Source organism: Guillardia theta (genome assembly GCF_000315625.1).
Source record: "Guillardia theta CCMP2712 unplaced genomic scaffold GUITHscaffold_64, whole genome shotgun sequence".
Lineage (NCBI taxonomy): Eukaryota > Cryptophyceae > Pyrenomonadales > Geminigeraceae > Guillardia > Guillardia theta.
The window spans coordinates 107,434-118,838 of NW_005434610.1; the positions used below are offsets into that span (position 1 = coordinate 107,434).

Here is an 11,405-nt window from a genome sequence, read left to right on the forward strand (position 1 = left end):
GCATGGATGCAAGCATTCCCCTCCTCTGAGAACGCTTTACTGAATGACTACACATACCTTTGTGCTGATCTTATCTTCATACCTTAGAGTACCAGTGCCTGATAGACTTGTACGCCTTCGTTTTTCAAGAACTCAGCGTGATCATGTGAATTGACAGCAAGGACTTTGACATGCGGGACAATACCTCATGATTGATCTCTGTCTGCTCGAATTTTTTCTTGCATGGTTGAAGATTTCTCACACGTAGCTTGATGTTCTCACGTCTTGTTAGGGGTGGACGTGTTATGTCGTTTTTGGTGCATTTTTCCCGGCTTGTTTGTTGTTTCCAGGTGCATATTTTCCCAATTTCCCTCAGTTTCATTCGTATCACAATTTACTTCCTCACTTCATCCATCAATTTTACATGTTTTCGGCTAGAATCCTTTCGCCCATTGCGATTGTGACTGGCTCTTTTGTAGCTGCCTTTTGATCTGGCTTGACGAAGACGACATGCGTTGAGCAGTATTTGGCTGCCTCTGAGTCTTTCTTGGCAGGTCGATGTCGGATACTGACAGCCTTGCAAGGAAAGGAAAAGCTTCATCTGAGGACAACATCATAGACCCGTTAGCTCCTAGCAAAGTTGAATTGAGCAGCAAAATGGAGTTGCCCGAAATGAATCAGGATGAAAGCACACTCAATGGAATTGTACAACTGCAGGTGAACGACTCTGATGACGATGACAGCGAATCACAAACAAATTCGAGCAAAACACTGTCTCATACTATGAAAATAGAAGACAGCCTGAGTCTCAATATGACTGAGGCAAGAGACGCGGAATCAAAATTATCCATCCTCTCGGGAAGTGAGCAGTCGACGCCAAGCTCGCCTGCGCTTGCAAACGCGATATCATCTTTGAAGTCACCTTCGTTTGGAAACGAGCAGTCGACGCCAAGCTCGCCTGCGCTTGCAAACGCGATATCATCTTTGAAGTCACCTTCGTTTGGAAACGAGCAGTCGACGCCAAGCTCGCCTGCGCTTGCAAACGCGATATCATCTTTGAAGTCACCTTCGTTTGGAAACGAGCAGTCGACGCCAAGCTCGCCTGCGCTTGCAAACGCGATATCATCTGTGAAGTCACCTTCGTTTGGAAACGAGCAGTCGACGCCAAGCTCGCCTGCGCTTGCAAACGCGATATCATCTTTGAAGTCACCTTCGTTTGGAAACGAGCAGTCGACGCCAAGCTCGCCTGCGCTTGCAAACGCGATATCATCTTTGAAGTCACCTTCGTTTGGAAACGAGCAGTCGACGCCAAGCTCGCCTGCGCTTGCAAACGCGATATCATCTGTGAAGTCACCTTCGTTTGGAAACGAGCAGTCGACGCCAGCAAAACCTGTTTTTACTTGGAGAAGGGCGGACGAATTTGCGCATGCTACTGTCGATATTCTGAGAAGAATCAATGCTGATCTTTGCAAAAATAAGGATCTAAGGAAGATTCAAGAATTGTATCAGACAGAGATTCATCGAAATCCGCGGAATGTCGAGATATTGAGAGCCTACTCATGCTTTCTCGCTGGGATTGGAGAACGGAATTCTGCTGAAAAATATTTGCAGGAGGCTCTCCAGATCAATCCACGCTCACTAGAATCCTCAATCTCTTACGCAGAATTGTTGTTGGCAGGAATTGATTATAAGCGACGCTTTCATGAGTTACAGAAGGCTGAAATGCTCCTCCTGAGAATACAAGACATCTTTCCGGACAACCGAAGAATACAACTGCTCTTAGACAGAATTACTTCCACAATATCGAAGCATGACATGAGCATGTTTGTCTCTAGCTCTGGATTTCTCAATATTCAGGTATAGCTTCTGTTTTCTTTGATAAGCCACATTTATAAGAATTTATTCAGGGGAAAAAAGACAGGCAAGAATCGATGCCAAGTTTCACTCCGCAGCGCAGAAGAGCACAGATTTCTACATGTTTCAACATGCTGAAGGAAGCCGTATCAACCTTTGAAGAGGAACTTTCAAACATCAAGCATGAAGAAAAAGACAAGTCCATTAACCCGGAGAAAGCGGAAGAATTAAAGCAGAAGGCTGAAGAACGCCTGAACAGGGTGAAGCTTGAATGCCTGGTATCAGGAATGCTTCAGGTGTTTTTGATGTGTCTCACGGAATCTGGACAGAGGGAAGACATGATAAACAAAGACTCAAACTCCAAACCGTTCTCCTTTGAGGTAACCTATCTCCATTGCAATGAAATGGATTTAACGCAAGAATATTTAGCATGACAATGATTCGAGCAAAGGCAAATCAGAAAGAGACACGCGGAAGGATGAAGACGATGAGGTGAAACTTGTGCGATGTATAATGATGTCTTTCCGATTGACATTTTAAAATTAGGATGTATTGTCAAGAGGAAAGAAGAAGAATGACAAATCTATGTTTTTCTGCATCCCGATCTCACTTTGAATGTATGTCTGTATCTAAACACTCTTGAACACGTCGGCGGAAGGTAGGTGGAGCTGAAATTATACATTGTACTGTTGGATGTTGTTAGTTTCGAATCTGAACGAGAGGTTCGGATCCGTTTGATGTAACCTGAGGAGCATGTCACAATCACAAGTAAATTAAATCTCTCTTTGCCGTACAAAGTTCCCGGGGATGTAACCCTGGTACTTCATCCCAGGTCGACTGGCCAGGCACCAGCCATCCGGACGGATGAAGATGACGTCAAACTTCTCTCCCTGCGCAGCCAGTGAGAGCTCGGCAATCAGCCTCGGTCTGCTCACCTTGTGGATATGAAGCTCCATTCTGTGGTCGGGGGGGAACGGAAGCGAATCGGAGGCCTCGTAGTCATAGAGGCCAGTGACCTCTAGCGGGGGGCTGAAGTACTCTGATGCCAAAGGAGGGGGTGAGTTGCTGCTGCCATGAGCGGGCTGGACTTACCCAACGCGTGCTTAACAGTAGCATTCGCACTGTCCTGCTCCTGCAGCTGCTGAGGAAACAAAATCACTCCCCGAGCTCGCTATCGAGTTGCTGTCATGCACACCTTCCCTTCCACACTTCGCAGGGCTCCTGCGCAGTAGATGTGATTCGATTCAATCGCTATGTCCAGCGCTGTCTTGCCCTCGTTGTTCTTGAGCAGCACAGCTCCTCGCTGCTCCCCCGTCAGAGCTCACACACGTGCCGGCACTTCGACTACCTGCAGCAAGATCTTGCAATTGTTGATCTTCCCCTTTCGAGCTGCAAGATGGAGTGCCGTATCTCCCTCCTCGTTCTGCATGTTCACATTGACCGCGTCCTTTCTTGCGTCCAGAAACGACTGCAGGGCCTGAGGTTGGCCGTGCTCGGATAATGTCAGCAGGTTATCCAGCAGGACTCCCTGATTGATCGAAGACACGCTCGGTCTTGTGGTAGGGAAGCGGTAGCCTGTTTTGCTCTTCCCCTGCTCTTTGTTGCTCGATAAGTTTGAGCAGCAATCGCACTTCAATCCCTTGTCGATGCTCGAAATTTCTGCTCCCATGGTCCTTGAACCGTGACACGGAGTCCGAACGTCCCGTGAACCCTGTATGCGCCAAACTTGATCTTCCAGCTCCTCTTACCTTGTTCGGCTTACCTCCCTGCTCCTCTTCCTCTCCTCGTCTCCTCCTCCCCTCCTGCTCAGTCTCTGTACTTCATGCCGCACTACTGGCTGATAACAGCGGACCGATGGAACGTCACATTTCACTGTTCAAACATTTTCACGTTGCTTTTTCAAATATGTATTTTTTAATTTAAAATATTAGTGTTTAATTTGGGTCTTAGTGCGCCAGTCGCCAGTAAGTCAAACTTCGGATATAAAGCTTCAAACTTTGGATATAAGTTTGAAGTTTGTACCAAAAGCCTGGTGATGTGAAAGTTGGAAAGTTTCGTCTGTTGGCGGGAGTCGAATCGCAATGGCTTCGTAAATTGCATAGTGGGATAGAAAGCAGGAGCAGGAGCAGGAGCAGGAGCAGGAGCAGGAGAGGGAGCAGGATCAGGAGACATGGAGGCATCAAACCAAGATTACGAAGATGAGCAAGCACCCAATGAAAGCAGGTCTGCAGAGACGAGCAAAAAAGAGACCAACGATGCACCCAAAGTCGAGAAGAAGGTGAGTAGTAAAAGCTTGACCAAAGCACCTCCGACTGCCAAGTCCCAAGGCTCCACCCAAGATAATGCTGGTGGTAACGAGGAGCAGAAGGATTTAATGAAGATGATAGTACAGATGAATAGAAAGCAAGCCTCACAACAGTCTGAGGGCCATGCTATCTTGGTCGGGACAAAATCTTCCGGGAAATCGACTTTGATCCAACGATGCAAGAGCTCTGACAAAGACGACGAACTACAACCAACAATTGCCCTTGACTACTCGTTTGCTCGAACCGTCGACAAGGGCAAGACAGGAAACAAGGATGTGGCACATTTCTGGGAGGTTGGAGGAGGGACATCTCTGCCTGATCTGTTGGATGTGCCATTGAATGAGAATAATCTCAAGAATGTTGCGTTCGTTATAGTCGCAGATCTCTCCAAACCGAGCGAGGTTATCGCAGTGGTGCAATTCTGGTTGAGGAAGCTTGAGAGGAGGATACAGACTTTAGAGCAGATATGCAAGAAGGACCCGAAACAAGCGAAACTCATCGAGATGCTCAAGGACAGGTCGATCAGGCGATTCGGCGATGGGGGGGAGAAGCACAAGGACATGCAGGGACCCTTGAGCAACTTGTTCAAGATTCATCCCGTCAACATTGTGATCGTAGCGAGCAAATATGATGAGTTTGCACACAAAGATCCGGAGCTGAAGAAGGTCATGAGCCGGACTCTTCGTTTCCTGGCTCATACAAACGGGTCATCGTTGCTGTACACGTCGCAGAATGAAAAACAGCTCATCTCGAATTTCCGCCAGATCCTGAGTCAATATCTCCTCAAGGGCCAGGTTTGTCGACGATGTCCACCAAGACATCTGCTTTGATGCATGTGTTGCAGCAAGTGAGGAAGGAGCAGAGGGTTGTAGATCATCTCAAGCCTCTCCTGGTTCTCTTGTTGTCTCTGCACTTCCCTGCCAACTGTTTCACCTGCAGGTTCCAGCGGGTAGCGACTTGTTGGAGGATATCGGAGCACCTCCGGTGAGAAATGAGACGCAGTGGGTTGTGTTCCTTCCTCACTAGTGCCGGTAGGTGGACGTGTCGTCTCTAGATCGCTCCAAGCTGTCGGACCCGCTCCATCTTTGGTTTCGCAAAGTTTTGAGAGTGATAGTGCCTGAAAGTTTGAACCTAGGCTGCACTACTTCGAGAGTTGTTTTGGGGAGATCCCATCGCTGCATGCTGGTGAGAGCGGGTGCGGATTTCCTAGCTGCCTTCTGATCTACGTGACAGACGAAGGTCCCGCTTTCATCTTGGATCCTAAGGGGCAGGTACGCGCAACACGCGGAGGGGTTCGAGTAAGACACCTGAGCTTCCGACGCAGTACAAGGAGGCTTCGATCGACAAGGCGCTTGCTTACAAGGAGGAAGATCTCAAGATGTATAAGGAGATGCAGGAGAGGGTGCGTGGATGACATTGAATGTCTCGCAAGGACTTCACAGGTTGTGATGGTGTTTGATAGGAGAAAGAGGAGCAGGCCAAGGAAGCCAAGCCTCCACCGACTCGTAAGGTGTCCAAAGCACCTTCAATAAGGTCGAAACCAAAGTCAAACGCGCCCAGTCAAGAATAAGTAGCATGCTGCTGCCCGCTTGCAGCAAACGTTCTTTCTAGACGTAAACTCCAACGAACCACTTGGCTTCACACTTCAAAGTTGCTCTACAGACTAGATAGGCACAGGATGTCGCGCTGGTTTTTATATCATAGAATCGCAGCAGCTCACTTCGAGAACACAACCATCAAACTTAAAGGCCGAGCTTGGTGCGGCGCCAATTCCTTCGCTTTGAGTTATACCTGCAATGCTGGTCATGCCAAGACCTCAGGCCTCACATCGCGCTTGTCACCTGATCTTATTGTCCGTCCTTAGACGAATCCATTGAGGGATCTGCCTGTTCTGACGCGCTTTCTTTGCAAGAATTTTCTTGATCTTGAAGGACTTGTGAGCAGGCTGTTTGAATAATGTCAGATAACGATCAAGGTGCTGAAACATGTGCGAGACTGTGATGAAGCCTGCATTATGACTGTAATCCCTCCGATGAATGTTTCGAATGAATGGAGTACGAGCAGGAGCAGGAGCATGCTACGAGAAACACGTACAAAATCGCCCCCGATTCCCCCTCCTCCCGTTCAGATAACTCCCCCTTTCATAAGATCCAACGGACGGTGCAGTGCACGATACATCAACTTAGACATCAATTCGAATAAAGTAACTATTGAGAAGCTCAACATCAACTCTGTCCCGTTCACATTAGAGCGCAACAAATCATGCGAAATGATGTGAAGATGTAAAGATAAGTCGACACCGGGCAAGACAGCTTTGCGAACGCTCTGTACATCAATTTTGGACAAGAGGGTTGGGTGACAGTCAACATATTCGGCACGAAGTAATGATATAACAAGGAAAGGAACAGAATCAAACAAAGTTACACAATCAGACGAACAGCATGCCACCCAATCCACATCACCAAGAGAAAATGCGCATGGCACGGCAAGCCCAGAACAGAGGCGATGGGGATGGAGAGTGAGGACAAGGAAGGAAGGTAGACTCGTGGAGATGGAGAGATTTATCGTGATTGTGGGTACAAGAGTAGGGGAGCATGCTGTCAGGCTGCTGCATCGCCGCCGAATCCTCCAACTTGCGCACTCACCATAGCGACAGGCTTCACGAGAGCACGAGGAGGAGGAAAAAAAGACTTTACAAACATTTAGGATAGTTTAAATTATTTTAAATGTGTAGGGTACACTATATTTCATTTATAAAAGTTTACAAATTGTTATAGTAATTTAAATTTCAAATTATATTATACATAATGATTAATATATATTTAAGTTTCAAAAATTCAGGTACAATGTGGCTGAAATCTCCATCAAGACCTCAAATCTAAAACTGTGTTTTAAGAGCCTTGCAAGCGCCCAGGTGAGATGCGATGCGATAGCCCCTGCCGCTGACCGCCATCGCCTCCTCCTCCATGCTCCTCCATGCTCTGAATCCCTCCATGCTCCTCCATGCTCTGAATCCCTCCATGCTCCTCCATGCTCTCAGACCCTCCATACCCCGCCATGCTCTGAGGTCCTCACCAGCTTCCAGGATAGCCACTCCCCTCACCGCCTGCTGGAAGAGGATGGCAAGCACGCATTACTCGGTCCATCGTGCTGCTCTCGAGGACAACCTGGAGTTGGTCAGCCAGGCGCCTCACTGCGATCTGCTGAGCATGGAGGAGAACACTGGCAACAGCACTCTCATCTCTGCAGCAGAGGGTGGAAGCGAGCGCTGCACCACCTTCCTCCTCAACCTCCAACCCCCCAAGATCGATGTCGATGCGGCCGGCATGATGGGTAACACTGCTCTTCACCGAGCTTGTAGGCGCGGGCATTCCAACATTGTTAGAATGTTGATTGAGGCAGGGGCAGATGTGAACAAACCCAACTCAAAGCAACAGTTCCCCCTCCACGTCGCAGCATTCTACCGCCACAGGGGATGCGTGGAGAACCTTCTCAAGAGTGACAAGATCGACACGGGGGTGCTGGACAGGAAGGGAAGAACCCCGGCGGAGGACACCAAAGACCCCGACATTGCAGAGCTGATTCGCCGCTGCAAGGCTTGATGCGCTCAATGCCGGACTGATGTGCTGTTTTCCTCCTCCTCATGCACTTTCGATGATACCGGGAGTGGAAATAAAAATCACCGTGTGAGTTGTGGATCATAGCAGGACTCGTCACTTATTACATGTCCGACGGACTGGCCGACGGCGGCTCAGCTCGCAACGAGTCACAGCCGCTGTGGGAGGCTGTCACGCGCCCTGATGATGGACTCCGAATGATCGGACTCGGAATTCGACCGTCGGACGGTCCGGGGCCCGGCCCCCGGGCCGGGACGGGCCGGGCCGCGATCCAAGGCGGGTTGCACCACACTTCATCAGTAGCCTGTGTATGCATATGAATCTGACTCTGCCCGAACCGGCGGGCCCGGTGGGTGTAATGCCAATCTTCTAGCTCACAGGAAGCTCCGCAAGCTCCGTATGATTACCGAGCCATTCGGAAAGCTGTCTGTCAGGAGCTTGGGTCGACAAAGGAGCTGCGGCTAGTACTGAAGTGACCGAGCAGTTCGACGAATCGAACGGTGGACAGCTGAAATGGACAACTTGGCAAGTTAAGTTATGTTCGCAAACTTGAAACTGCGAGTCAAGTGCACCTCTAGACCTGATGAACTGGAGAGGCTGTGAACTTAAATTGAAGCCCGGCCTCCGTTTAGTAGTTACTGAGTCACGTAGTAGTGGGAGAAAATACTCGGTGGCAGCGAACTTCGGAAGGTGACCGCAGGGGTGGGTACTAAATGATATATTTAGAGGGGTGGGGTCCATGCCCGAAGAATTTTATGTCACTTCTATAGTAAATGGAAAAACTGACAATAAAGAACTCAAATATTCTGTTTTGGTCTACAAAGCTAATTATTAGTTAATTAACTATATAACTTTGAGTGTATATATATAATCCACTTTTATTCAGTGCCGGAAGGACGCAAACACAAGATGGGGGGTAGATACGAGAAAGGTAGGGGTCCAAAGTCAAAAGGGTTATAGTAAGTAGGGGTATATCATCACATTCCCTCAGGAAAAATAGAGGTAGGGGTACAACTTCTGGTCTACCCCTACCCACTTCTTTTGAAGCATCCCCTGTTCTACCCCTGCTTCGACTGATCCACCCCCCATGTTCATGGACCCTGGTACTCTCTGCCACTACCCACTAATGTCTCACCCTCACCCCCAAATTTACCTTTGAACACCCCACAATACAGATGCAAATCAACCTGAAACATAGATCCCACCCCTCCTTGATGAGTACCTACCCGTCGGTTTTACTAAGCCATCTCACAATGCTGGGAGCCAGAATTCTTCGACAAGCGAGAAATGGTAAGGGGAGATGAGAGAGCGAAGGTGGCGGGGAAGAGAAGAGGACGAAAGTGAAGGTGAGAGGAGCAGCAGGGAGAAGCAGCAGAGAGGAGCAGAGAATAGGGAGGAAAGAGCTTGCAGGGAGAGCAAGGTAGCAGCACCCAGAGGACCGAAATGCGAGGAAATGTGCGACAAACGAATTTGATGGAAGGCGACCGAGAGGCTAGAGGATGGAAGGGGAGAAGTAGCAAGACAGAGATGATATCAGAGGGGGGAGCAGCAGCTCACAGCCTGACATGATCTCTACACCAGCACTTCCACGTACAGTGACAGGATGGCGCTCCCTTTTCATCGATGTGAACTCTACCCCGAACATCAACAGGTAACCTCTTCCTCTTCCTCTTCCTCTTCCTCCCACACAGCGATTCTCTGATGATACTCTGTTCTAACCCTGTTTGACAGTCTCAAGTTTCACCCTGGCAAGACCGTGCTGCCGACTGGCACCATGGACTTTCCCAACATGAAAGCTGCTCAGAAGTCGCCGCTAGCCAAGGCCCTGTTCCGCATCGATGGCGTCTCCAGCGTGTTCTTCGGGCCAGACTTCATCACTGTGACCAAGAACAAGGACCAGCACTCGTGGGCGGAGATGAAGCCCGAGGTGTTTGATGCGATCCTGGACTTCTACGCTTCCGGGCAGTCGATCATTACCGCAGAGGAGGATATGCCCCAGGACACTAAGGTGAACGAGGACGACTCTGAGGTGCGTGCTGCTGCGAGAGCCCGTCCTCCCGTGCTGATCCATGACGCACAGATAGTTGCGATGATCAAGGAGCTCCTGGACACCAGGATACGCCCGGCGGTGCAGGACGACGGGGGAGACATCAGCTTCATCGGGTTTGACGAGGAGACGGGAAGAGTCACAGTGCGGCTACAGGGAGCCTGCTCGACGTGCAGCAGCTCCAAGGTCGTTCCCTCCTCCTCCTCCCTCGTCTCCCTCCTCCTCCCCTGCTGGCTCGTCTCTCGCCTCCTCTGCCCTGCTGGCTGGTCTCTCGCCTCCTCTGCCCTGCTGGCTCGGCTCACTCCTCCTCCCTCCTGATGGCTTGTCTCGCTGTTGACGCCCAACGTGCATGCAGGTCACGCTCAAGTCCGGAGTTGAGAACATGTTGATGCACTATGTGCCGGAGGTGACGGAAGTGGTGGCGGTCGAGGACGAGGAGGATCCCAACGACCCAGTCGTGAAGAAGCAGCGCGAGTTCGTTGCCGAGATGACGGGTGAGACGTACAAGACGCCTGCGTGTTGAAGTGTTGTGAAGAGGCTGCATGGTATAATGTGTAACATTACAAGGAAGAAGAAGAGGTCTAGGAGGCGTTTTCTTGATGCTTCAGCTGCTCTCGCGCCCCTTCATCGCTCTTCTAAACCCTCTCATCTCTGATCGTGACGATGAGCAGGAGACGCCAAGGAGAAGAGGCCGTCTGCGAGTGAAGTCCTTGAGAACGCTGGCATCTGAGGTCGAGAGCTGTCTTGGCTCAGCTTCGCCACAAGACTGTGAGGGTTTGAGGTGTCTAGGACGAGCTGGAAGGGAGGCAGAGGAGGGGAGGAGGGAGGCTATGGTGACGTTGCTAGAGAATCAAAGCGTCCCAGCCGGTCTCGTAGACCCTCTGCCCTCGTAGAAACATCCAAAGGGGAAAACTCCACGAGTGGAGCAGCAGATAGGTCAGCGCCAGCGTCATCGTCGTCCTCCACTGTTGGAGCAGATCAGAACCCGAAACTCCTCCTCTGCCTCCCCCTCCTTCTCCGCCCTCGCTGCCTCCTCTCCTTCATACCTGATGCGTCACTTCCCGCCAGCCTTTGTGTTTGTATCCCACCACACGAAATGAATTGAGACCTGCGGCCTCATCATCATATCTTCCTCCCCTCCCTCCCTCCCTCCCTCCCTCCCTCCCTCCCTCCCTCCCTCCCTCCCTCCATCTTTCTCTCTCTCTCTCCCTCTCTCTCTCCCTCCCTCCCTGTTCCCCCTGCCTGCCCCTCTGTTCCTCTTGCTCTCCTTTTGCTTCACCTGCCCCCTTGCCATAAAAACTCTCTGCTGTAAACCTGAGGTAGCGAGCCTGGCAAACGCATCTGTCAGCAGACAGGAGGATGGAGAGAGGTTTGATATGAGAACAGAGGAGAAAGAGGAAGGAGGGGAGGAGAGACGGGAGCAGGCGGGAGGGGGAGGCCAGCAAGGGAGGGGAAGGAGGAACCTTGCAGTGGAGTTCGAAGCATTCAGCTTGCAGTTGTCCCTTCCCGTGATCAACGTTCGAGAGTTCTCCTTTGACCTGCTGGAACCGTGAGAGGAGGTGGATGAGGACGAAAAAGGAGGAGGAGGGGAGGGGGGGGGGA

The 11,405-nt window shown here is 50.4% G+C and overlaps 7 protein-coding genes across 7 annotated transcripts in view; 4 read left to right on the forward strand and 3 right to left on the reverse strand.

Moving 5' to 3' along the window:
- Positions 1-537: 537 nt before the first annotated feature.
- On the forward strand, positions 538-2,448 carry GUITHDRAFT_113058 (hypothetical protein; the record flags this gene model as incomplete). The annotated part of the gene is made up of 5 exons (XM_005827714.1): positions 538-1,836; positions 1,887-2,111; positions 2,163-2,213; positions 2,263-2,325; positions 2,380-2,448. The coding sequence occupies 5 exons, from the start codon at positions 538-540 to the stop codon at positions 2,446-2,448; spliced, it is 1,707 nt and encodes a 568-aa protein (XP_005827771.1).
- A 71-nt stretch (positions 2,449-2,519) lies between these two features.
- Positions 2,520-3,539, reverse strand: GUITHDRAFT_164550 (hypothetical protein). The gene is made up of 6 exons (XM_005827715.1): positions 3,182-3,539; positions 3,029-3,136; positions 2,926-2,974; positions 2,769-2,872; positions 2,628-2,723; positions 2,520-2,577 (listed from the first exon to the last, which is right to left on the reverse strand). Exons 1-6 carry the CDS (start codon positions 3,500-3,502, stop codon positions 2,533-2,535), a joined length of 723 nt encoding a protein of 240 aa, XP_005827772.1. The 5' UTR covers positions 3,503-3,539; the 3' UTR covers positions 2,520-2,532.
- Positions 3,540-4,003: 464 nt separating this feature from the next.
- Positions 4,004-5,709, forward strand: GUITHDRAFT_175552 (hypothetical protein; the record flags this gene model as incomplete). Its single annotated transcript, XM_005827828.1, has 8 exons — positions 4,004-4,933; positions 4,984-5,031; positions 5,079-5,123; positions 5,175-5,227; positions 5,275-5,324; positions 5,373-5,410; positions 5,464-5,541; positions 5,602-5,709. 8 exons carry the CDS (start codon positions 4,004-4,006, stop codon positions 5,707-5,709), a joined length of 1,350 nt encoding a protein of 449 aa, XP_005827885.1.
- A 110-nt stretch (positions 5,710-5,819) lies between these two features.
- On the reverse strand, positions 5,820-6,800 carry RPL39e (large subunit ribosomal protein L39e, cytoplasmic). Its single transcript, XM_005827716.1, has 3 exons — positions 6,785-6,800; positions 5,981-6,084; positions 5,820-5,930 (listed from the first exon to the last, which is right to left on the reverse strand). Exons 1-3 carry the CDS (start codon positions 6,785-6,787, stop codon positions 5,882-5,884), a joined length of 156 nt encoding a protein of 51 aa, XP_005827773.1. The 5' UTR covers positions 6,788-6,800; the 3' UTR covers positions 5,820-5,881.
- A 548-nt stretch (positions 6,801-7,348) lies between these two features.
- Positions 7,349-7,741, forward strand: GUITHDRAFT_75194 (hypothetical protein; the record flags this gene model as incomplete). The annotated part of the gene is made up of 1 exon (XM_005827717.1): positions 7,349-7,741. One exon carries the CDS (start codon positions 7,349-7,351, stop codon positions 7,739-7,741), a length of 393 nt encoding a protein of 130 aa, XP_005827774.1.
- Positions 7,742-9,530: 1,789 nt separating this feature from the next.
- Positions 9,531-10,326, forward strand: GUITHDRAFT_158274 (hypothetical protein; the record flags this gene model as incomplete). The annotated part of the gene is made up of 3 exons (XM_005827718.1): positions 9,531-9,785; positions 9,837-9,989; positions 10,159-10,326. The coding sequence occupies 3 exons, from the start codon at positions 9,531-9,533 to the stop codon at positions 10,324-10,326; spliced, it is 576 nt and encodes a 191-aa protein (XP_005827775.1).
- Positions 10,327-10,645: 319 nt separating this feature from the next.
- Positions 10,646-11,405, reverse strand: part of GUITHDRAFT_142433 (hypothetical protein) — a gene marked incomplete at both ends in the record, with an annotated part of 2,886 nt that continues 2,126 nt past the window's right edge. Inside the window, 4 exons of the mRNA XM_005827719.1 lie at positions 10,646-10,768; positions 10,850-10,911; positions 11,083-11,131; positions 11,267-11,341. Of these exons, the coding sequence (XP_005827776.1) occupies positions 10,646-10,768; positions 10,850-10,911; positions 11,083-11,131; positions 11,267-11,341 (309 nt within the window). The remainder of the gene's footprint in view (positions 10,769-10,849; positions 10,912-11,082; positions 11,132-11,266; positions 11,342-11,405) is intronic.